The sequence below is a fragment of the Crocuta crocuta genome, unplaced genomic scaffold, assembly GCF_008692635.1.
Source record: "Crocuta crocuta isolate KB4526 unplaced genomic scaffold, BGI_CrCroc_1.0 scaffold345, whole genome shotgun sequence".
Classification (NCBI taxonomy): Eukaryota; Metazoa; Chordata; class Mammalia; order Carnivora; family Hyaenidae; genus Crocuta; species Crocuta crocuta.
This window is the reverse complement of record NW_027527574.1, coordinates 3,845,065-3,871,322: the sequence shown is the minus strand read 5'-3', so window position 1 is coordinate 3,871,322 and position 26,258 is coordinate 3,845,065. Positions and strand designations below refer to the sequence as shown.

The 26,258-nt window shown below is 34.8% G+C and overlaps 1 protein-coding gene across 5 annotated transcripts in view; it reads left to right on the top strand.

The window, feature by feature from the left end:
- LRBA (LPS responsive beige-like anchor protein) overlaps positions 1-26,258 on the top strand; it is a 720,310-nt gene that overhangs the window by 171,133 nt on the left and 522,919 nt on the right. For all 5 annotated transcript variants that reach the window (XM_077770789.1, XM_077770783.1, XM_077770775.1 and 2 more), the window contains exons 27-31: positions 1,513-1,640; positions 2,127-2,234; positions 6,891-7,050; positions 9,927-10,374; positions 17,463-17,596. In XM_077770789.1, the coding sequence (XP_077626915.1) occupies positions 1,513-1,640; positions 2,127-2,234; positions 6,891-7,050; positions 9,927-10,374; positions 17,463-17,596 (978 nt within the window). The remainder of the gene's footprint in view (positions 1-1,512; positions 1,641-2,126; positions 2,235-6,890; positions 7,051-9,926; positions 10,375-17,462; positions 17,597-26,258) is intronic.

Sequence of the window (26,258 nt, the reverse complement as noted above, 5' to 3'; positions counted from 1 at the left end):
TTAATTTACTACTTATTTTAAGTTGTTGAAAATGTTCCAACCAAATTCTAGAATTTACATAACTCAACAGGTTAACAAACAGTGCTGTTGCAGACTCTGTAATATTTCATAATTATATGTTATATATAACTATTTTATAGGATTTATGCTCAGAGAAGATCACCATTTTAAGAGTATAATATTGATGAAACTGTTCAATTAGTCGAAAACAAAAAAAAGGTTAACATCTGGCAGTAATATACTAGAACATCAAATCTTGAACAAAGATTTGGGGGTCATTGTTTATAAATGTGATGGTTTCTACTGGATAAAGTTATTTGAGTGTAGTTGACACACAATGTTACATTAATTTCAGGTATACAACTTAGTGATTTGACAGGTTTGTACATTAGGCTATGTCTAGTTACATTGCTATTACAATATCATTTACTGTATTCCTTATACTCTGCTTTTTATTCCTGTGACTTATTCCATAGTTGGAAGCCTGTATCTCTCTTTCCCCTTCACCCATTTGGCCCATTGGCCACCGTCCTACCCCATGATAACCATCAATTTGTTCTTTGTATTCATAGGCCTGATTATGCTTTTTACTTATTAATTTTTTTAGATTCCATTTTTGAGTGGAATCATACAGTATTTGTCTTTCTCATTCTGACTTATGTCACTTAGCATAATACTGGAGAGGCTGTTTTGGACTATATTAATCACAGTCTCTTTTCTAACCCCCACCTTTTTTTTTTTTTTTAATATTTTTATTTATTTCTAGGAGGGAGAGAGAGAGAGAGAGACAGCGTGAGCAGTGAGCAGGGGAGGGTCAGAGAGAGAGGGAGACACAGACTCTGAAATAGGCTCCAGGCTCTGGGCTGGCAGTCAGCACAGAGCCCGACGCGGGGCTTGAACCCACGAACTGCGAGATCATGACCTAAGTGAAAGTCAGACGCTTAACTGACTAAGCCACCTAGGCGCCCCGTCTAAACCCCACCTTTTAAATGGTTTTAATGAAAACCAGTTAAATGTAGACCCTGTACATATTTTCTATAAATGCTATACCTTTTATCAGCCTCTACAGTTATCATGCTATAATGAAATACATGCAAGTTTTAAGTTTAACTATTTTTTTTTTGATGATGGTGATAGCAGATTATTTTTCTAGACTAGTAAATGGCAATGTGATTTGCTTTCTCTTTTTTCCTACTTTCCAGTTCCTTTCCTATGTTTTCCTTAATAAAAGATCATTCCAGTTTAGCTTAGTGGAGCTCAAGAAACATTAGCCTGTTGATTTAGATTCCTGAAATGATTCTTTCTTAGCAATAGCTACTCTGAACAGAGTAGCTAACAAAGTCACAAAACAAACCCTAGGCGATAAAGTCCAGGAACATTTTAGGTATTTGCTGAAAGTAATCTGTTTCACATAAAAGCTTATGTAAATTGTATTCTGTAGGTGCTTTTTATCAGTTCCAAAATCTTAAATAAAATTTTATTTTCTTGCCCAATCTTTTCCTTAAATTACAGTGTGTGCAGTGGCAGTTAGGAATTGTTTAGAGTGTCAGCAGCATTCACAGCTGAAAGCTAGAGGAGATACAGCCAAAGGCCAGAAAATCGTGCAGAGCCTGATTCCCATGGGGAAATCTGCAGCAAAGGTAAGCATACAGAATAATTAATTTAATAAAAAAGTGCCTCTTATTTTATGATTAAGATCTTATATTTAGTTCATTTCAGCATAAAGTTAAGTAAATCTGACAGGGGTTCTAAAAATAGTTATTTTAGTCTGTGGCCATAACATTCAAATATTTGTGTTTAAATATACAGTAAAGATTTGCTTATACTTAATCTTGTCTGTTTTTCCAAGTGTTTACTTTTCTTGTATCTTTGATACCTTTTCGTTTGAGTATGTCAGTTTGTATTTCATGTACTTGGTGAGTTAGAATGAAGTTTGACTTTTCCTTTATGGCTCCCTTTTGTGACCCCCACCTCTATCCCGGTACCCCAAAAAGAAGAGAGAAGGAATTAGGAAAAAATAAACTAGGAGAAACAACATTGTAGCCTTTTTTTTCTTGGTTCTTGGGATACTGTACTAATTTTTTAAAATGTCTGTGTAATACATATATATTTTTTGTCTTAAATAGAGTCCACTGGACATTATAACTGGTGGCATATCTCCAGTAAGAGATTTTGACAAGCTCCTACAAGACATGGATATTAATCGGCTTAGAGCAGTTGTCTTCAGAGACATAGTAAGTTACAGTTTTTCTTTCACATAGTCTTAGCTGATACATATTTCTACCTAGGCTCAAAGTATTGAGAGTAAAAACTCATTGTGATATATAATAGTTGAGTAGAGATAAGAAGGGCTAGAACCAATTCACTTTTTTTTAATTAAAATGTTTTTAAAATTTCTGAGAGAGAGACAGTCTGAGCAAGGGAGGGTCAGAGAGAGAGGGAGACACAGAATCTGAAACAGCCTCCAGGTTCTGAGCTAGCTGTCAGCACAGAGCCCGATGAGGGGCTCGAACCCACAAACCGTGAGATTATGACCTGAGCTGAAGTCGGACGCCTAACCGACTGAGCCACCCAGCCGCCCCTAGAACCAATTCTCTTGACAGGAATTTTAGAATCTTAGAAGATTGGAAAGTACTATCTATATAAAGTAGAATTAATATATCAAAGTAATGATACTAAAAAGAATAATACATTATTACATATTAAGCACTTTAAGTGCTTCACATGTACTAAATCCAATGACTTCTTGAGTTGTGTTCTTTTGTAATTCTCATTTTATAAATGAGGAATCTGAGGCACAGAGAGCTTGAGTAACTTGTTCAAGCTGTTGGAGCTAGTAAATGATAGGATTCCCACCCAGCAGTCTTAAACTCCAGAATCTGTGCTCTGAAAGTAATGAAATATTCAAATTGTAAATGGCATATGATTTTTACTGAATATTGGATATTTTTCCTCAAAGGACTAGAATTACGATATAAAGGCACGTGATGATGGGGCGCCTTCGTGGCTCAGTCGGTTAAGTGTCGAACCTTGGCTCAGGTCATGGTCTCACAGTTTATTGGTTTGAGCCCCACATCAGGCTCTGTGCTGACAGCTAGCTCAGAGCCTGGAGCTTGTTTCAGATTCTGTATCTCTCTCTCTGACCCTCCCCTGCCCACGCTGTCTGTCTGTCTCTCTCTCTCAGAAATAAATAAAAAAAACATTAAAAAAATTAAAAAGGCACATGATGAAATGTGGTGGTTTTAAATTAAAAAAACAACTTTTGTTTTTAATGTTTTATTTATTTCTGAGAGAGAGAGAGAGAGAGAGACAGACAGACAGACAGCGTGAGCAGGGGAGGATCAGAGAGACAGGGAGATACAGAACCTGAAGCAGGCTCCAGGCTCTGAGATGGCTGTCAGCACAGAGCCCGACACGGGGCTTGAACCCACTAACTGTGTGATCATGACCTGAGCTGAAGTCGGATGCTTAACTGACTGAGTCACCCAGGCGCCCCTTAAATGTTTTCAAATGTTGGTTTTAGTTGATTTTGTTATATGCCACAGTTTCATGTATAAATTCTATAGTTATATAAGAAAGTTCAAAGATGAAAGAAAGTATAAAGATGAAAATAAAAATTATTTGGGGTCATCTAGGTGGTTCAGTTGGTTAAGTGTCCGACTCTTGATTTTGGCTCACTCACGTCCTGATCCCAGGGTTGTGAGATGGAGTCCACCTAGGCCTGTGGAGCCTGCTCCAGATTCTGTCTCTCCCTCTACCCCTCTGTTCATGCTCTCTCTCTCTCTCCCTGTCAAGAAAAAAAAAAAAATTGTAATCCTACTCACCAGCATTTGTAGTATTATCATTAGTTAATATTTATTGAATACGTAACTGCATTTAGTACTAGATGTTCTATTTCACATGCAAGATTTTAATAAACTTTGTACTTTAATTTTAATTTTCTCCTCTTTTTATAGGGTTTCGTCCTCTCTTGAGTTCTTAACTAGGTTTTGTATACATATACAATTTGTTAGTAGTAGTTGTGGTTAGTAGTTATTAGCTATAGTTAATAGTTACTGAATGTTTACTGCATTTTTAAGCTTGGTAATGGATGTGCTGTGTCACTTATTTCATGCAGTTCTCCTATGAGAAAGATGGAAGTGTTAGGTTAAACATTATGGTTAAGATCATACAAGTGGTACAAGGTGGAAGTGGGTTAAGGACCTAGGGAATGTGGTTCTTGAAATTTTGATCTTAATCATTAGCTGTGTTGCCTCCGTACATCTATTTATTTGCTTTTTGGTAGCAGGTTTATTCCTTTCATTAAGAAACCATTAACTTTTTTTTTTTTTTTTTCCCCAAAACCCACTGACTGTGGTTTATTTGGGGACCAAAGATTGCTGGTACTTTCCTTTATGTCATTGAGTCCATTGCCCTATTAGCTTTGTTTTTCCTACAGTGATTTTTAAAGTATAATAAGTAATATAATTCTTTGGCTTTAAATACTCTCTAATGGTTTCCCATAGTACTTAAAATGAAATGAAAATTCATCCTTGTTGTGTATGATTTGGCTCTTTGAAACTTTATAACAAGTTTTTATGTCACGATATTTGGACAGAGAATTAGAATATCTCCTGTGTTTAACATGTAGTTTTTTTTTCTTTTGTTTTTCTTTTCTTTTTTTCCTTACAAATAGTTTATTGTCAAGTTGGTTTCCATATAACACCCAGTGCTCATCCCCACAAGTGCCCTCCTCCATGCCCATCTCCCCCCTCCCCCCCACATCCATCAGTCCTCAGTTTTTGTCAGCATTCAAGAGTCTCTCATGGTTTGCCTCTCTCCCTTTCCCCCACCATTTCCGCCCTTCTTCTCCCCCTTGTTCCTCCGTCAAGTTCCTCCTAATCCTCCTATACGTGCAAACATATGATATTTGTCCTTCTCTGCCTGACTTATTTCGCTAAGCATAACACCCTCAAGGTCCATCCACGTTGCTACACATGGCCAGATTTCATTGTTTCTCATTGCCATAACATGTAATTTTTAAAAGTAATTAATAATTAAAATTTTCTTGTAACTAAAAAGTTTTATACTCATAGAAGTTTTAGAAAAAAGACCATGTTTCCCAGACTATATCCGAGAGTCTCTTTTAGTATAATCCAATTTTGATGAAAAAAGGAAATGACCTTAGATTGGCAATATAAAGAAGTTATTACCCTAGCTTAAGTGCTAACCTGTAATCACTCTAATCTGAGTTCACATTTGCTTTTTCAATTAGGTACCCCTAGGTAAAGTATTTTTCTAGGCCTCATCTTGATAAAAGGGATTAATGAATGTGTTTGAACTACTTAGTACAGTGCCCGATCTGTTATACGTATTCAGTAAGTGATACTTACAATTGAAAACAAATTGATTCTGGGATAAAAGGCTGAAACATAAGGATCTTTGGGATATTTCTTCTTTGGACAAAAATCAGGCTTACACTGTAAATTCCATACTGTAATAAGTAAATATTGAACATATTAATGGGCTAAATAAGTACTTAGATAGGCATAAATAATTTGTAATGGATTAAGAGTTAAGATCAAGTAAGTTATTTGCCTGCACTTTTAATGTCAACATTATTAGCAATAGTTATTATAATAGCACCAGACTTGTGTGGCAGTAGAACACAGGAGTGTTTGGAGAAAAGGGATGGTTAATAAAACAGGGAACATGTATGTTTATCTTTTCCATCAAGACTAATAAGTTCTTACATATGAGCCTAAAGAGTACCATAGATTTTTGTCAGATTAATCATTGTATTAAGTGGAAATGCTCAGGTAGAGCATGGTATCTCATTCTTTCCCAGAAATTGTGTCAAAAACATTTGACACTAGCTAATTAACTTTGTTTCTTTGGCACTAATAGTTGCCATTTACTTATCTGCTAGGCAACAGTGTTCTTTGTTTTCTTTATTATAAATTTACTGCTACTTGGGGTACCTCTGGTTTTCAGAATTTGATGGATAAGTTGAAATTTTTCCCTTAAGTGCAAACGTATTTTGAGCATTATCAGATTAGTGACATGTGCAGGGTCCCTTTGAAGATGGAGTATTGGACTAGATGAAGAAATCATCAGTATACAGACATGTAGGTGATCTGTAGAACTAAGATGAAGCCTCGACCTCTTCTAGAGTTCAGTTTAGTTTGTCCCTTTCTTTCTGGCAGAGACTGTATTTTCAATCTTAGACGCTTGGTTGTCTGTACTATTTAAAATACTCCTGGGAATGCCTTTGACATTTTGTTCTGTATCTGATTACCTCACCCTTTTTTCTCTTGGATGTTTGCCTTTTAGGAAACTTGTTAATTGTGATTTTTTTTGGATATATATTTTTTTAATTTGAGAAAGGGAGAGAGAGAGAGAGCGAGTGAATGAGTCAGGGAGAGGGGCATAAGGAGAGAGAGTCTTAAGCCAACTCCATGCTCAGTGTAGAGCCTGCTGTGGGGCTCAGTTCCATGACCCTGGGATCATGACCTGAGCCCAAATCAAGAGTTGGGCTAAGCCACCCAGGTGCCTCTACATATTTTAATTCTTATGATTAGAAGTAAAAATAATTATACATATATAATGATAATTGTCATTTGATTAATCTTACAAGGTATATTATGCCATATGTCTTCAGACTGAGTTACTTAATTTTAAAGACAAACCAAATTGTCTGTTTCCTTGTTTCACAAGTGTTAAAAACTCTCATTTACAGGCATTTTTCTAAGAGTCTTTGCCTAATCTTTGCTGAGATGAATTTATTATTATTTTTCAGCTTATAGCAGAAGATTTGTGGATGTGTTTTATATGTAAATATTGTCATGTAAAATAAGATCAAAGCATGTTATTTAATAGTGGCATAATCAACTACTTTTATTTTTCCCTAGGAGGATAGCAAACAAGCTCAGTTTTTAGCCTTGGCAGTTGTATACTTTATCTCTGTTCTTATGGTCTCAAAGTACAGAGACATTTTGGAACCCCAAAATGAAAGGCATAACCAGTCATATAAAGAACCTGGTAGTGAAAGTGGGAATTTATCACTTACTGGTAAGTTTCCATATTTTATTCCCTGGGATCCAAAGTTCAAGTTAAACATTACCTAGTCTTTAAAATATTCCAGATTTTAAATCCATTGATGTATAAAATGAGAGTGTATATTTTAAAATTAATAACTATAAACATTTCAATTTAAGTGTCATGTAGTTAATTGCAATTGGGAGATGATTTTTGTTTTTTAAATGAGCCATCTAATTAAAACATAAGTGAGAAAATATTATGTTTTACAAATAACATGTTAGACATTTTTGTTTGCCTTGGCATTTATTGTGAAGAAGTAATTCATATTCTTTTATAAGAAGTAGATTTGCTAAGAAATAACAGTAATAACTGGAGGTACAGAAGTGATTGCAGGTTATAGATGTATCATTAGAGAAGTATCTGTTGCATTTATACAAGTAGCTACCATTCAGTGGAGGTGATTTATTTATTTAATAAACATTCATTCGTTACCAAGTAGGTATTTGGGTATACTCATGAACAAAAGAGGAAAAGAACGTCTGCTTTCGTGGAGCTTATATTTTTGTAATAGAAGGTAGAAAAGAAGTAGATTTACTAAATAAATTATATAGTATTTTAGAAAGGTGGTGTACTAAGAAAAGATACAGTTGAATAGAGAAAAATATCAGGAATGATTAGGACATAATGGAGTGTGGATTTTTATTCTAAGGAAAATGGAGATAGGAGTTAACAGTTGACTTAAGTTTTTCAAAGTAACAGTTAGGATTCTGTATGGAGAATATATTCTGGAGGGCAAGGGAAAAAAAACAGTGTTTTAGTTGTGTACTGCTGTGTAACATATTACCTCGAAGTTCAGTGGCTAAAGCCATAACCGTTTTTAATCTTGTTATCATGATTCTGTGAATTTGATTCATACAGGGTAGAGTGAGTATCATTCATCCCTGCTCTACATGATGTTTGCTGTGGTTGGAAAGTTTGAGATGGCTTTTCTACGCATAGATCTAGTGCCTTGCAAGGATGGCTCTAAGAGCTGAGGCTGACGGACTTGAAATGGCTCAGCTGGGGTTCTATGTCTGGGACCTTAATACTTGTTCTTAGCAAATTCTTTGATTTTCCTCCATTAATTTGGAGGGCCTCTATCTTTTTGTATAGATAGTCTCTATACACGTTCCCTCTAGCAAGGTAGCCAGCTTGCTTACAGAGGTGTTCAGGGATTCTGAGAAATGTATAAGCTGCTAGGCCTTTGTAAAGCTGGGACACAGAACTGGCTAATTCTGCTTCTTCTGTTGGTTAGAGTAAGTGAGGCCCAGTCTGCATTCAAGGGGTGAATGCCAGGAGGCATGGAGCAGCAGGACTATTAATATAACAGTCTAACACCGCCTGTTGGTAGGATATTGCAATAATCCAGGAAAGAGTGGATTTTGGGAAGGACTAGGGTGGTAGTTGTAGAGTAGTGAGCAGTTGTCAGATTCTAGGTATATTTTGATAGGAGAGAGAACAGGATTTACAACACTAGGTATGAATATGTGAAAATTGGAATGTCATCAAGAATGATTATAAGGTGCAGTTGGATAGATTGAAGACTAAAAATATTCAGGGAAAAATGAATTCAGTTTTAAACATGTTAAGTTTGAGGTATCTTTTAGAATCCGAAGATGTAAAGTAGACACTTATAAACAAGTATGTATTTTTTTGTTGATATAGTAGTGTTTTAAAACTTTAAGAGTGATTGAGGTCACTCAAGGGAATAAATATTGTTAGGGAAGATAAGTACTAAGTCCCTCCAACTTAAGAAATCAAGGAGAAAAATAAGTCAAGGGAATTAAGAAGGGAGGTAACCAGGGAGGTAATAGATGAAGAATGAGAAGAGCATAATGTCCTGTTACCAAGTGAAAAAAATATTGGCAAGTTAGAATAATCATTTGTTGGTGCTTTGTCAAGTGCTGACGACTAATCATTGAATTTATAGCAAGATGGTACATTTTTGTTTATATGCAGTGAATACCTAATTAGAGGGAATGACTCAGAGAGTAGGTGATGCCCCTTTTTGAACTAGATTTTAAAAATTACTGTATTATTCTTGCATATAGGAAGGGTAACTTTTTTTTAAGCAAGGAGAAACTGTGTTTGAGGTAGAAATCTTGGAATTATTGTCTAGAGAAATGGAAATTAAGGCACAGAAGTCCCAAATACTGTCCCATGTTTAGCAGATTGCACGTGATTTGGTGTTATAAAGTGTGATGGCATGAATAGCAGAAGATAAAGTTGGAAATGAATAGTCATCTGATAAATAGTTGTTGACCACCTACTACTTGCCAGGCATTGTTATGGGCCCAGACATGGCTATACGTATTGGACATGACGTGTTAAAGAAGACAGATTTATTATTAAATTCTATCAGACTCATATTATTAAAATTTTATCTATTATATTTTATCAAGGATTTTGGATTTTTTCTTGTAGGCCAGTAGTTTTCAGCCTTGTGTTGCTATCCATTGGTATGTCATGGTCAGTTTGGCAGTTTTTCCTCAGATAGTTTATTATCACTTTTACTTTTATTATTCTCATAGTTTTATTAAAACATATTTTGGTTGTAGTTATATTAACTCAATATAGTATATAGACTATGTAATTTATTTTTGCCTTTTATTAGAACATGCCATATATTTCCTAACTTAAAATACTAGATGGTTGGGTGGGTTAAATAGGTGCTATGATGAGCACATGGTGATGGATGGAAGTGTTGAATCACTATGTTGTACACCTGAAACTAATATAATGTACGTGAAACTAACCAAAATTAAAATAAAATCCTTAAAAAATAAATAGTAGATTGTACTGAATGTACCTTATAAAATTGCTTTTAAATTTGTCTTTTTTGTACTTCCCTTTTATTTCTGGGTAAGATGTAGAAAACACACCATCAGCGTTCAGTCTGCCAACCCCAGCATCGGTGGAAGAATCTGCAAGCACGTCATCTGCTCGAAGGAAGGACTCAGGCATTGGGGAGGAAACAGCTACTGGGTTAGGAAGCAATGTGGATGTAGCTCCTCCTATAGCACCTCCAAGTGTCAGTGCAGGCCCAGATGCAATCAGTGAGGCGCTGTGTACTCTTTCTTTAGAAGTCAATAAATCTCAGGAAACCAAAAATGATGGAGGAAATGAATTGGATAACAAGTCTGCACCATCAGTTTCAGTTTCAAAAAACGTCAATGTGAAGGACATTCTTCGAAGCCTGGTTAACATCCCAGCAGATGGAGTCACAGTGGATCCTGCCCTTCTGCCACCAGCCTGTCTTGGAGCTCTTGGTGATCTTTCTGCTGAACAACCTGTGCAGTTCAGATCATTTGATAGGTACCTTAAATAGTCTTTTGTTTTAGTCTGCTTATATTTATAAATTACAACAATTTAAAGGGTAAACAGGAACTTTGCTAAATTTTGTAGGTTCAACTTTGGAAAGGGGTGTTTTGAACTAGCTTATAAAAATTATGAGGATATTTTTGTTGTATAGAAGGCTTGTAGATAGGCAAAAAGTATTCAAGTTTTTGTTTTTCATCATACAAATAAGATTTAAAAATAATTTAAATAATTTAATTTTACTATTACATTGGCAAATTAATATGGATAATCATTTTGCTTGTTACAACTTAGAATTCCCCTTTACCTACAAATGACTACCTTTCACTCTTTGCTGGTAGTACTGTGCCAGCCTTTGTGAAAAGAAGTCTGAATCTGTGGATTTCAGCAGACTCAGGAATTCAGCAAGGGATTTAGAGCTTGATAGCTTTAGAAAGCAGACTATAGATTCCTGAGTTTATTGGTTCTGCTGCCTACTAAAATATTTGCTAATGTGCCTGAAATTTTACCTATAAGACATGTATGTATTGAGTTATTAAACATACTCTTTTTCAAATATCAGTATTTTATCTTGATACAAGTTCTAACTTATAGAGAAGTTGCCATTTTAAAGAACTTCTGTTTTCTGGAGTCATTTGAAAGGAAGTTGACACAGTGGTCCTCCCCTTTGAATATTTTATTGTATATATTCTTTCTTTAATTTAAGGATTTTATTTCTTAGAGAGAGAGCAAACAAGAGAGTGCATGTGCTAGTAGGGAAGGGAACAGAGAGAAGGAGAGAGAGAGAATCTGAAGCAGGATCCATGCCAGCGCGGAGCTGGATTCAGGGCTTGATCCCATGACTCTGGGATCATGACCTGAGTCCAAATCAAGAGTCAGACATGCTCAACCAACTGAGCCACCTACGTGCCCCTCAAAAAATATACTTAAAACTATTCATAGCAGTGGCTATATTTTGAGGGTGGGAAAAGGTATAAATAGCTAGTTTTTAAAATATTCTTAGGGCACCTGGGTCGCTCAGTCGGTTAAGCACCAACTTCGGCTCAGGTCATGATCTCACGGTTTGTGGATTCGAGCCCCGCCGGGCTCTGTGCTGACAGCAGCTCTCAGCCTGGAGCCTGCTTCAGATTCTGTATCTTCCTCTCTCTCTGACCCTCCCCTGCTCACGCTGTCTCTCTCTTGCTCTCACAAATAAATAAAAACACTAAAAAAAATTAAAATATTCTCAACTTTTATAATTAAAGTTTGTATTAATCTCAGATTGAGTATTCAAATACTTAAGCGAGGGTAGATTTTTAAAAAATATTTATTTTTGAGAGAGAGGGTGCACGTGTGCACAAATGGGGGAGGGGTAGAAAGATAGGGAATGAGAATTTGAAGTGGGCTTTGCACCGACAGTAGTAAGCCTGATGTGGGACTTGAGCTCACAAACCATGACCTCTTGACCTGAAGTCGGACACTTAACTGACTGAACCTCCTAAGTGCCACAAGGGAGAGTAGATATTTAAATTTAATATATCTTACTAAAATAGTCAAAGACGGTTTCCTTAAATGTCCCAAATTTGAACATTTTTGGCATTTATTTCTTTAAAAATGTGTAGGAATTAAATCTGTGCTTTAGTGATGCCTTCTGTGAGTGAGTTAGGAATTTAATTAGGAAACCATGCCTCAGCAATATATGTTAAGTGGTTTACTGAAATAGAATCCAAAGGGGAATTTTTGTGATAGCATTTTGCAGGATGTTATTTGGAACTTACATGTCTAGTACACACTTAACATATTGTCTGATGGCAAGCAAAGTGCTCTGTTTTTCCCCCATCTTTTTCTTAGCAAGAGACACCTTTTGAAAAACTATTTTCATGCTGCTGTAGACCGGTAGAATATCTTTGGGAATTTCAAAGCATCCCTCTGATCATGTATTTATCTCTGGAATGCTGTGTCAGAAATCACAACTCTCCTCATATCTTAAGAATTATCAACTTCCAAGCAATAGCTGGAAAGTTTAGAGTAACAGCTACATGAGTGGAACCTTGCTGAAAGGCTGCCAGGTTGTGGGCTTTGTGGATGGCAAGGTGTTTGTGTTCATTCCCATGCCAAAATTCTTGCTCTTATCTAATTTGAAGATCCTCTCTGGTGATTAGTGGATGCCAGGGATTTATCTTGATAAAGTTCAAGGGCTTGTCTGGCTTTTCAATTAGATCCTTAGGGAGTAAAGTGCTAGGCTTAAAATGCTCTTTTCTCCTTTAGTGAACTATTTGCATGCTAAATAGCATTTATGTGAAAGTTTATATATTTGAAACTGATATGGTTCTGAAATGGAACTTCTGAACCTTAGTGATCTGGAAAGCATTGTTGCTCTTTGTCTGTTGTGGCTAAATAAAAAGAGGCTTTCACAGAGGTCTCACTTGTTCATATAAAAAAAAGTCAAGAGTGTTTACACTTTTTTTATGTGGAACTTTAGGGAAATTACTTCTTTGTCGTCTGTAAAATGGGGATGATAATACGTAGTACTTAATTCATGGATTGTTATAAATAGAAATAATTCATATGTATTAGTGTAGTGCCTCACAGATACTAATATTCATTAAACTCATTGAGTTTATAAAGAAAATTATAACATGTAAAATTTTATACTTTAATATTTGGTTTTTAAATGACAGTTTGGAAAAATAGCTTGTAATACTAAAAGACATATCCATTTTACAGATTCTTTATGCCCAAAAGTTTGAAGTCAAAGTTGATAGCAGATACTAAAAATCTAGTGTTATTTCCTTAAATATGAACGAGGATTTCTGTCAGTCTCTTTAATAGAAACTTAAGCTGCACCCTGAGAACAATGCCAGAGATATCCCTAGCATATTGCCTGGTATATACAATTTCAAACTTGTGTGAGATGCATGTTGCATTTTTGTGTTTTCCAAAGCATTTTAGAAAAAGGTGAAATGTTAGTCCTTTCATGATCATTCTTGAGTAGTGGTAAATATAAATTTCTGCAATTTTTTAAACGGTTGAACATGCTTTATTTAAATTTGTACTTACATACATGATAAATATGACTGCTTAAAGATCAACTTAATTGAAGACTTTAGTCCTTTATGTGGAAACTTTGTGATAATGGAAATAGTAAAGGAAAGGAAAATATCCTGAAATCTGCCAGCTGCTTTTTGTCCTTTCAATCACTATGACTTGAAATTTTCTTTCATTTTATGTGACCCAATACCGAAGCATAATTATTTTGCTTCCTCAGAAATGGTTTGAATCAAAGATTTTGTAAATTAATTCATTTTATTTCTCATTTATGTACTAAATACGTACGTGGGCTAAAGAAAGGAAAACTTTTCCCACTTTTGAGCGCATAGATCTTTTAGTTTAGTAGTCATACATGCATAATTTAATATATTGGAAATCTTTATTACCATTGCTTATAGATTATTATGCTTTAGAATTATGTTGAAATATTAAAATGATTGTGGTAATGGTTGCACAACTCTGTGAACATACTAAAAACCACTTTATTCTACACTTGAATTGTGTAATATGTGAATTATATATATCTCAATGAAACTTAAGGAAAAGGTCATTAAGAGAAAAGAGTCCAAATTAAAAGCTCTTTTTTTGGACAAACCTGGAATTGTAGGCCATTTACTTTGGCAAGTTATTTTACCTGTCTGAGCTTTACTATTTTAATTTTTAAAGTGGAAGTAAAATGTAAGGGTTGTTTGGAGAATTTAGTAATAATCCTTGGCATATCATCAGTTTAAATCATAGTTATTAATGATTTATAAATTTACATACAGGATCGCATGGGAGCACGAGAATAGTGCATTATGAACTTTTGATTTGGAGACTCTGGGGAGACTTAACTTTAAAAAAATGTTTTTAATGTTTGTTTATTTTTGAGAGAAAGGGACAAAACATGAGCTGGAGAGGGGTGGCAGAGAGAGAGGGAGACACAGAAACCAAAGCAGGCTTCAGGATCTGAACTGTCAGCAGAGAGCCCAAAGTGGGGCTCGAACTCATGATCCATGAGGTTGTGACCTGAGCTGAAGTGAGAAGCTTAACTGACTGAGCCACCCTAGCACCCCTGGGGAAGCTTACCTTTAAGCAAGGTTTTGAAAGGTCAGAAGGAAAAGTTTACTGGCAAGCAGGGATTAAAGGAAGGCAGCTTGGCTGAGGAATAGTATATACAAAGGGTTGGAGTTGTGAAATGACATACATGCTCAGGAACCATAAGATCATAGTGTAGAAATATGTGAGGAATGTTGAATTAAATGTAAATTCATGTAGATAGTGATACTTCAGATGTATTAGGAATGAGATATGAGAAAGATTTTGGAAAATAAATATTTACTGAACTGTAGTGAAGAATAAGCATTTTACATGATTGAATGAATTATTAATGGTAGTAGGTTAAAGGATTAGAAATGAGATTAAAAGGCTCCAGGGTGGCTCAGTTGGTTAAGCGTTCAGCTCTGTCTCAGTTCAGGTCTTGCTTTCAGGGTCACGATTTCAAGCCCTGTGCTGGGCTCCACGCTGGGTGTGAAGCCTACTTAAAAAAAAAAAAAAAAGATAACGAGATCATGTTTTTTGTTGCCTTTAACTAACATGCCATCTTAGAGATTATACATAGTAAGGAATGAACATCTGTAGCAGATTTTTTCTTTTACTAGTTTTCTAACATTTTATTGTGAAAATGTTCAAAAAAAAGAATTGTACAGTGAACATCCGTAGACCCCATCACTGAGATACTGTAATTAGCTTTTAACTCGATTTGCTTCATCATGTAATTCTACATATATCCATCCCTCTATCCACCAATCTTATTTTTTTTATGTGTTTCAGCAGACATCGGTTCACTTCATAAACATTTCAGCATGCAGATCCTTAACTAGAGATCAGTATAGTTTTTTAAGGTAAAATGTACATGCATTGGAAGGCACAAATGTTAATGTGCACCATTTGATGAATTTTTGACAAATCTGTACACCTGTGTGACCCAAACCCTCGATCAAGATGTCATCAGTCTTGAAAGTTTCCTCATGCACCTTCCCAGCCAATGACTGTTCCCATCCCCTGGAGGCAGTTATTCTTCTGATTCCTTCCTACCATAGATGAATTTTGCTTTTCCTAGAACTGCATGTAAAAGGAGAGACAAAGTTTGTGTTCTTCTGTATGAGGCTTTCTTCACTGTCCACAGTGCTTTTGAGATTAACCTATGTTATATTAATTAGTAGTTTCTTTTAATTGCTGAGGATCTTTTCGTATAATTAAACATATTACTTACTCATTTTTCTTCTGAAAGAATTCTGAGCTGTTTCTAGTTTTTGCCTATTAAATAAGGTCTCTTAAACATTATTGTACCCATATTTTGTGGGCATAAAATTATTTTGAGGAAATTCCTCAGAGTGGAATTGCTGGCACATAGGGTAGTTTTATTATGTCTTAAATTTCAGTTATGGAAAAAACAATTTCAGCTTTCCCAATACTGTTTCCTATTGCTCATTTCAGTGCTTACATATTATATGAGTGAACTAGGTCTTGCCAGTTCTTTCTTTTGGGAAAAAATGTGAAAGTAAATTCTGCATAGTAATCCTCACTCCGAAGTAGGTTGCTAGGGAATGCAGCTAGAAATTTTCTTAAACAATAGGTTTATGAATTTCTGCCTCGAGTAGGAAATATACAAATTATGTTTTGTATTGTTTTGAGCGTACCCCCTGTGTGCATGCACACACACATGGTCATATCTACTCCCCCTAAAGTCAATAGTCTTCATCTGATAGAAGCTACTATGATTTAAGCACACCATTTTGGATTGAGGGCTCAGGTGGCTGTTGCTTCTATTTTTTAGTGTATAGTTAACATTGGCAGTCACCCTTATAATGATGTGACACCGGCTACCCCCAAGTACATTGAATAAGCCATGCCTAGCACAAGAGAACTTGATTTAATTGGCAACAGTGTTTGCCGTCACATGATAGGCACTGAAGTAAAACAGAACGTATTTTGCTTTGTATTATCTCTCTTCGGTATAACAACAAAAATAAAATGTATTTTTAAGTTACTGGAATTACATAATTTCTACTTTTGAATACATTTATTGGGATCAAGTATCTAAGTAACTTTATTTAGAAACTGAATACTTTAAAGCTGTTAAGGGAATACTTGAAGCTTGCAGTTACAATATTGTCAACAAAAGATGTGATTAAATAAATTGAATGTTGAAGACTTTAGGCTTATGGTTAACACCAGGTAATTAAAAGTAAGCACTGCTGTGGGAGTGCATTATATATCAGCTGTCCTCTTTACCTCATTAACTGGGTTTTTGCATGTTTATGGAGCTAACTTCAATTAAAAGTGCCTTTTAGTTATGCCTAATAAGGTCTTTTAGTTACTATTTGAGTATAAAGTATTACACTTTAATTGAAATTGGTATATCATAAATACCTGTGTTTGAATAATAGACAAAATGAATTTGATTGTTTGGAATTTTTGCATCCAGCTTTTATACCTATGCATTGTTTTTTGCTTTTTTTTGCATAATATTGTCAAAAGATAGTCTTTGGGGGTTAAAAAGAGAAACTTGATTGTATAGGTGTTAAAAATTATATCTGCATTTTTTTTTTTACCTTATAAGATTTCTAAGGTTTTATGATTTCAAATTAGTGATGTTTTAAAATCCATGTAGAAACATGTTGAGTTTTCTCCTTCAATTCTGAGGTTAAGAAAAAGTTAATTACTTTTCCACTTGAGTGCCAAAATTCCTTTTTTATATACCTTTGGTTATATTTTATTTAAGTTGGGTAATTAAAGATGCTCATAAATTTAAAGAATATTATATAGTAATTGTAAGTTCTATAAATGTTACAATGGATTATTATATTTCCAAAGAATATATTCTTGATTCTAAAAAATTGAAATGCAAAAAATAGGAATACCATTGGAAATATTTCTTGTTGAGAGAATATTCTAAATTGTACATCAAAATAGAAATAATTAATTAAAAAAATTTGTTTTCTACTTTCTATTTTGAAATTAATATAATTGAGTGATGTTTCATATTTTAAAATCTGTTTACTTTATTACAGAAGTGTCATCATTGCAACAAAAAAATCAGCAGTCTTACCTTCTGTACTTAATACGAATCTCCCTACCAATGCTGTCAGTGTGGTTTCTTCAGTAGATTCGACCCAAGCTTCAGATGTAGGAGGAGAATCACCTGGTGAGTTAGTTATTAGTGATTTGAACAAAAAAGTTTTTAGATTCCATTTTAGCAAAGTTAAGATCTCTGGTTAGGAATGATATAAATCATTCTTTTATGTTTTACTGTTGTTTCATAATTTTCTGAATAAATTTGAGTAGTATCAAATAAATTACATAAAGTATTTCAATATCTTCTCCACTTAAACGTAATAATTTCTCTTAATGTTTAGGGATAAGAGGAAATGTTCACAGTTGGTTAAGTAAAAAAATATGTGCAATACTTTACATACCATGTAATCGAAACTGTGTAGTATATATTTTTATATGTGAAAAAAGGTAGGCAATATACTTTGAAACTCCTAGATTATTTCCATGTGGTTGAACTACTCACAATTTTTATTTTTTAAGTTTAGTGTTAATATCTTTTTCTGAATTTTGTAAATAATCTTGTATTATGTTTATACTTAGGAAAACTTAGTTATTGATAAGAATTTTCTACCTGGAACCAAAATCTGGAGTCGTATTACACAGAGTTTTGTCCTGCCTTGTCTTTTATTTTATTAAAAATAAAAATAAAGACCTTTTTTTTTTTAGATAGTTTTAGGTTACATAAAAATTGAATAGTAAGTACAGACTGCCATCCCCTCCTATTTCTGACATCCTGCAGTAGTGTGGTACATTGTAAGAATTTTTCCTCATTGTTTTGGTGAGAAAATATAAAAGAAAATAAGTAGAACTCTACTGGATTTTTGTTCCTGTGGCTTCATTATACTCTGATGCTTTTACTTAGGAGGAGAAAGTTTGGTAATCTATGTTGGACTGGATGTTATTTTCTGTTCTTTCTTTTTTTTATAGTTTATTTATTTTTGAGACAGAGAGAGACAGAACACGAGTAAGGGGGAGGGGGCGGAGAGAGAGGGAGACACAGAATCTGAAGACAGGCTCCAGGCTCTGAGCTGTCAGTACAGAGCCCGACACAGGGCTCGAACCCACGGACCATGAGATCATGACCTGGGCCGAAGTTGGATGCTTAATTGACTGAGCCACCCAGGCGCCCCTGTTTTCTTTTCTTTCACCCCCATCCAAAACCCTTAAAAAAGTTAAGTGATTTTTGTAGAGCTGCCTCCGTTGGGAAGAAGGCAGAAGTCACTAATATCTATGAAACTGCCATCTTTTAAACTCAGTTTAGTGAATTTCTAATAACTTCCCTGAGCAAATGTTGTAAGTTTTAGAGGTTCACTGTACACTGAGTAAAATATTTTCATCTTTCTTTGAATACATTACTCTTTTACTTCAGTTTATGGAACTAAGTAAAATCTGGTGATTTGTTTTAAATATATTTTTCAAAATTTAAATCATGCAGTATTTAGAAGAGATCAGAAACAGCTGATACATGGGCAATATTAGATATAAAACAGTATGATAAATTTATTTCTGAAACATTGTAATTTTTCCAGTGCATCCATTATAATATAAACTCACTTTGGAGAGCCATATCCAGAATTACAAAATAGTTTGCTGTTTTGAAGACTATTGTATTTTTGACAACACCACACAAAATCCTGTATTCAGCTCAGAATGTGGTCTTTTCCCCCATTATTTAAATTTTGTATGATTTTCAGTGGTCATGTTTCTCAGGTTCCCAGGTTTTCCCATTTTGTGCTATAATTGTTAGTTCTTTTCTTTTTCTTCCTAAAACCTGTGGATTAAAAAAAAAATTCTTCTCTAAGTCATTCCAAACCTTTGTGTTGATGGTCTTTGTTTATCATCTGTTTTTCGTATCTGACTGTTCCTTTCCTCTTTCACTGTGTTCTTGTTGTCATTGTTATATGTTGTCTCCAGTTTTAGATTAGTATTTCTGTTCCATTCCTTAATTGCTGACATGAACATTACTACCTAGATAAGGGAAATCTAACTCAGTATGGTGTTTTCAGTCACTATACTTCTTACTCTTATATAGTGTCACTTTACATACTTTTGTTTACCGCCACCAGCTCATGTATCCTGTTCTTTTTTCACTTGGACTCCAAACCACACAAATATATATCTCTCTATTTTTAACTGAGAGTCTTTTGTGTTCTTTTTAGTAGATCTCTTGATTTAAGTTATTTGCCATTAAAAATTGTGACATGTATTTATTTTGCTCCTCCTGGTTCAAGCAAAATTTGGGGAAAAATGATTTGTGGATGAATTGATAGTTGTAATTGCATGTTGAACTGGGCAGGTTATTCTTGTAGATCTGGGTAAGTTATGTATTAGTCTTGTTTTAATCTTGTATTTCTTTGTATGAAGATATAGTGAATATCTCTCCCTGTGGCTCTCAAACCTTTGTGCCTTAGGATGACTTAAGTTCTAAATTTTATAGTGAGTCAGCAACAAAAATGAACTGCTCAAATTCACTGATAGATTATTGGTTAACAAAAAATACACTTGATAGTACATAGTACAGTAGCAATAAAGGGAATTTCCTTGGAAGAAACCATGTAAATATAAAACATAGAATAAGATTTTATAGCAGAAACATTTAAGCTATTTTGAAATTTTGGTGTCATAATGGGATTTCTAAATTTACGTGTGGCACAATTAAAGAGAAACTAGGATTGGATACGCTTGGATCCCAGAAAACGAATTAGAGCTTGCCAACTTTATGTGAAGTTAGAGATTCTTCTGTCAAAATAGTATCATCAACTAAAAACCAATACAAACAATAAAGCAGAAACAGACCCACGAATACAGAGTACAAACTGGTGATTGTCAGAGGATGGGTGAAATGGGTGAAGGGGAGTGGAAGATATAGGCTTCCAGTTATGGAAAGAATAAGTCATACAGCATAAAAAATACATAGTCATTGATAATGTAATAGTATTTTATGGTGACAGGTGGTAATTACACTTGTGGTAAGCATAGGATAATGTTTGAATTGTGGAATCATTGTGTTTTACACCTGAAACTAATGTAACATTATATGTCAACTATACTTAAAAATCACCCAAATCTATAATTTTGCAAAGAAAATTGAAGATTTGTACATTTATATTTTAATCAGGGTATATTATTAAAGTTATGAAATTTCATCAAAGAAATTTAAGATTTTACTTTGGATAATATTCCTTAGCTTCTGTATTATTTTATTATCAAAAAAGTATAGTGTTAATAAAAATGGAAAAGCTTTCTTAATAACTGTTAAAAGATACTCATCAGAGAACAAAGTATACCCTTTGTATGTACATATTGTCTTTTTTTTAAATTTTAATTTTTAATTTATTTCTAGGAGAGAGAGAGAGAGACAGCATGAGCAGGGGAGGGTCAGAGAGAGAGGGAGATACAGACTCTGAAATAGGCTCCAGGCACTGAGCTGGCAGTCAGCACAGAGCCTGACGCGGGGCTCGAACCCACGAACCGCGAGATCATGACCTAAGTGAAAGTCGGACGCTTAACCGACTAAGCCACCCAGGCGCCCCTGTATATACATATTTTCAAAGAAAGCTAAAAGAGAAAACCGTTTCAGTAAATCTATCAAAACACGGAAATTTTAAATTTATGTATCAGTACTGGTTTGGTTGCCCACAGTGCAGTATGTGCGAAGGTGCTATGCTGCTTTTTTCAGATATGCTAAGGTGCTCGTTCTACTGTGATGCAAAACCTAAATGATCAAAACAAAAATAAAGTTAACCCAATAAAGGAACTAAATAGACTGGGTTTCAGTAATTTATATGTTGCGTGTTTGCTAGTTTGCAAAGTATAATAATTATATACCTCATTAGAATATTAGGTTCTCTTCTATTTATCATGGCTGTTATCAGCGCTGCATTTTATTAATTGGCATGTTTATTTTTAACATAGAAGAAGAATATTTGATTCTTTGCTTTATATGAAATTTGACCCAAGAGGCTTAAATTTACTAATCAATACAAATTTATTTAATAGAGAGTTTCTCCTGGGCATATAGACTGTCCCTCCTGCAACTGGTCCAGAATGGATGAGGAGAGAGGGAGAGGGAGGGAAATTAAAAAATATAATGTTAAGGGATTAAATATTGGCATTTGTTTTAATGATATGTTATTGCAAAGGACATTATTTATTTAGACCCTTAGGGACCTTGAATAAACAGTTGGCTATTCCCTGGATAGATACTGGACAGATGATGTATTTGCATTTTCCTTTTTGTTCTTTTGAATGTCTGGAAAATTGTCAGTTTGAAAGAGCCAGTTTATCAGTGCAAGGATAAGGAAAAGATAAGTCTGTATCATTCCACATGTTCAAAGTAGCTTCTGCATTTACATATGTGTGATTGTCTATTGAAAATATTTAATGTTAATTTAAAAAATAGTCATACATTTTTTATTTTATCTGAGTTTAAAGAAGGCAGAATGTATTTGGAAGTTACATTCTTTTTCCTCTGGCACAAATGAGGGACAATCCTTATGAAATTACTGATCTATTTCTTTCTTTCACGTGGCGTTTTTTCCTTCTATAATTATTGCTAGTTGATTTTTATTTAAATTTCAGTTAGTTAATAACATATTGTATAATATTAGCTTCAGGTATACAATTTAGTGATTCCAGAAAACACCCAGTTACCCCTTAATCCCTATCACCTATTTAGCCCATCCCCTCACCTTTTTATCTTTGTTGATAAAGTGTTCTCTGATTATTGAAAAAGACCTTTTGTAGGATCTCTTTCTGCTGTGGTCTCTTTTAAGGTTGAAAATTGGCATCTCTTATAAGGTAGTGTCAGGAAGGCATTTTTGTTATTGCTTTCTGTAGCACCACCGTTGCTCCTTGTCTTCTTGAATCTTTCGATATGCATTTCAGCTTATTAAAATTAGTCATTTAGCACAGTAAAAGCTATTTTTGTTTTATAACTACTATATAGAGCCTCATGCAAACATTTTCTTGAGATTTATTACTCTGTCTTTACTTTTAAATAGATGGGACTTGATTTTTTTTTTTTTTTTTTCCAGCTTCAGAAAAGTTTGAGAAAAAATACCAATAGTCCTTTCAGAGAAAATATCTGACATACTCTAAATAAACATGGTCTTTAAAAACTACCAGCACTTGTGGGGATGAGCCCTGGGTTTTATATGGAAACCAACTTGACAATAAACTATTAAAAAAAAAAATAAAAACTACCAGCAATTAATAAAGCTCAGAAATAATTAATCACTTGTTATAGAAATCATTGGCCGGGTATGGTTCAGTGAGCATATTGCTGTCAAGAATTTAGAGAATTGGAGGTGCCATTATCTCTGAAGTACTTCACTGAGTGTTGTATAGAAATAGAAGGATTGGACCTGAGTCTCAGGTACGCCAGATACTAAACAGTGAAAGAGTCTTTTCAACTTCCCCTTTTTTACCCTCTAGTTTGAAATTTTTTTGTGGGCCAAAAAAAAAAAAAAAAAAACCCCAAAAAAAAAACCCCCGAGAAAATGGAAAACTTTTGATTGTGAAGTGGGATTTGATATATGCACTTAAAAAGCTATTATTATGACGAAGTGTGTATTTTAACTTCATTTATAAATTAATCCTATGCATAGGCTATATTTCACTCAGTTTGTTAAGAATTTTTACATGCAGTTAGCTCTCAATTGAACAAGATGGTGAGGAGAAGAGAAAGACACCAATAAATAAAAATCCCAGTAAAAAGAAAAGTCAGCTCTGATTTTCAAGGGAATGGGAAGGAAATGTGTTATGAAAAGGAGAGATTCACAACTTCGTCTTGTAGGAATATTCTCACTCTAAGAGGTAGGCTCAGTAGTTTCCAAAGGTTAATTGTCTAAGATTGCTACAGTGTCCTCCCCCAGAGGAACCAATCCTTTTGGGGGGTGGGGGGAGGATTCTAACAGTCCAGCTTTCTTTTTTCTTTTTTTTTTCAATGTTTGTTTGTTTATGTATTTATTTTTTAGAGAAAGAGAGTACAAGTGGGAGAGGGGGAGAGAGAGTATGAGAGAGAATCCCAAGCAGGGTCCACAGAGCATGGAGCCTGATGGGGCTCGATCTGAGGAACCGTAAGATCATGACCTGAGTCAAAATCAAGAGTCGGACGCTTAACCCACTAAGGCACCCAGGTGCCCCAAACAGTCCAGGTTTCTGAATCTCTGGCTGAGTGTTGGTAATCAGAACTGCTGATTTTTGATCTAGTTCAGCTTGAAGATCAAGCATATTTTAGGGGAGGTCAAGCATCCCAGATCCTTGCTGGTTATAGGTTGGCTGTTTATTTAGACTCATAATTAGTTTCATTTGTGTTACTTAGAGAGTAAGTTGAATCAGAATGCCCAGATATAAGTGAAGTGAACCTGAGGAAATTGTGGGAGTGTTGTATGGCAATACAGGTTTCTTTTTTTAAGCTTATTTATTTATATTGAGAGAGAGAGAGAGAGAGCGAGCATGGGAGAGAAGTGGAGAGAGGAGAGAGAGAATCTCAAGCAGGCTCCACACTATCAATGCAGAGCCTGATGTGAGGCTTGAACCCACGTACTGTGAGATTATGACCTGAGCCAAAGCCAAGAGCTGGATGCTTAGCTGACTAAGCTACCCAGGTGCCCCAATATGGGTTTTTAATGAAAATATTTTCTTGTACAGTGGCTGGATTTACCAAATGTTTATGGCTGTGTTTTGTCTTATACTGATGTGCTAAATGAAATGGTTGGAAATCTGCTTTTTATAACCGTTAAATCCAGGATTGATTCTTTGCTTTATAGCTTCTAGACTTTTAGAGAGAAATTTTTAAAAGGCACTTTATAAGCTTCATCTCATTTAAATTACCTATATTTAATGTCACATGAATAATTATTGAATAATTTGAGTGTGTTTTCAGCCTGAAGTACAGTCTAAAGGAAACATAACTTTCTTTTTTTTTTTTTTAAATATTTTTTATTTATTTCTAGGAGAGAGAGAGAGACAGCGTGAGCAGAGGAGGGTCAGAGAGAGAGGGAGTCACAGACTGAAACAGGCTCCAGGCTCTGAGCTGGCAGTCAGCACAGAGCCCGACGCGGGGCTCGAACCCACGAACCGTGAGATCATGACCTAAGCGAAAGTCGGACACTCAACCGACTAAGCCACCCAGGCGCCCCGAAACATAACTTTCTTTAAATATTTTATAGATAGTCATAGAGTAGCAGGTAGGAAAGGACCTATAATTCATTGTGTATTTACAATGGTCCAGGTGCAAAATAACTCTGAAATGTGGGTATCACTGCTCATTTTATAGATCAGGAAAATAAAGCATACAGCTTAAGTAACTTTGCCCAAGGTCCCACTGCTGGTAAGTGGCAGAGCCGTTACTGTGTCCTCTATACGTTTCAATCATATAATAATAATCCCTGAAGGGTAGTTATTATCAGGGAAACTGGCCTAATACTGATAGAGCTAGAGTTCATTTTGAGAATGGTTATGTTGTAGGTGGCTGGTGAGGAAGGAAGTGTTTTCTGCTAGCATAGAACATGTTTTCTAAAGAAATTGGTTTGGAAGTTATAAGAGAGATTGATGGCTAAGAACTTGAGAGGTTAGCGGGATTTCCTTTAGATGTGGAAGAGAAAGGCTGTGGTCTTGAATGACCTAGCATTTCTTTTGGAAAGCAGGAAGGGAAATGGATTTGAGGCTGAGGAGAGTGGAAGAATTTTTATATTACCAGATTTTAATAGGTAAGTAATATGTAAATAGAAGGCTTGACTCAAAATGGATGGTAGGAATCATGAATAGATAGAGTCACTCAGAGGAGCCCTTGACTTTTCTTCTGTAGTGCCTTGCAGAAATGTGGGAAATTAACATTTGCGAATCTGCTTTACCTTAGGCACTTTACATTTTTTAATTTAAACATCCTAACGACCGTGTTAAAAATTCAGTGGCATTTCTGTTTTTGGAATCAAACTGGTAAAATGATTTAAAGGAAACAGTCTACAATTCTGCGTGGCAGTAGTCACTACAAACCTAAGAATTATTTGTAAAGAATGATAAAATGTCAACTATTTATAATAATTACAAATTATGCAGAAGAAAGATTCTAACAAAAATGCTCAAAAGATCAGAGTAGTAGCTGTTCCCTGTTTGGTTTCCAGTAAATTAGGAAAATACATTGAATTTTACCAGTAGTCAAAGAAGTGTAAATGGTTTATTCTTTAGAGCAATTTGCAATAAGTTACCTCCAAAATATTGGGGCTCCAGGGTGGCTCAGTTCATTGAGTATCCAACTCTTAATTTTGGCTCATGTCACGATCTCAGGTCATGGGACTGAGCCCTGCATCAGGCTCTGTGCTGAGCGTGGAGCCTGCTTGTGATCCTTTCACTCTCTCCTGTGCCCCTCTCCCCCACATGCTTGCTGTCTCAAATAAATAAATAAAGTGTATGTTTATTGAATTCTAGTAAGTTACCTCCAAAAAATTAAGGAGCACACATAGATTTATATGAGCAAATGCAAAACACTATTTATTATGGTTAAGAACTGGGAATGATTCAGATGAATGTCCCTGAATTTTGGTTGGTCTGATATATCCTCATGATTAGAAGCAAATTATGATATATTTCTTTTGTAGTAATATTATGGAACTGGTAGAGAAGAAAAGAATCTAATGATATGGCACACAATTTTGTTTAATTCCACTATAGTTAACATACAGTATAATATTAGTTTCTGGTGTACATTATAGTCATTTAACAGTTATACATCACCCAGTGCTCATCAT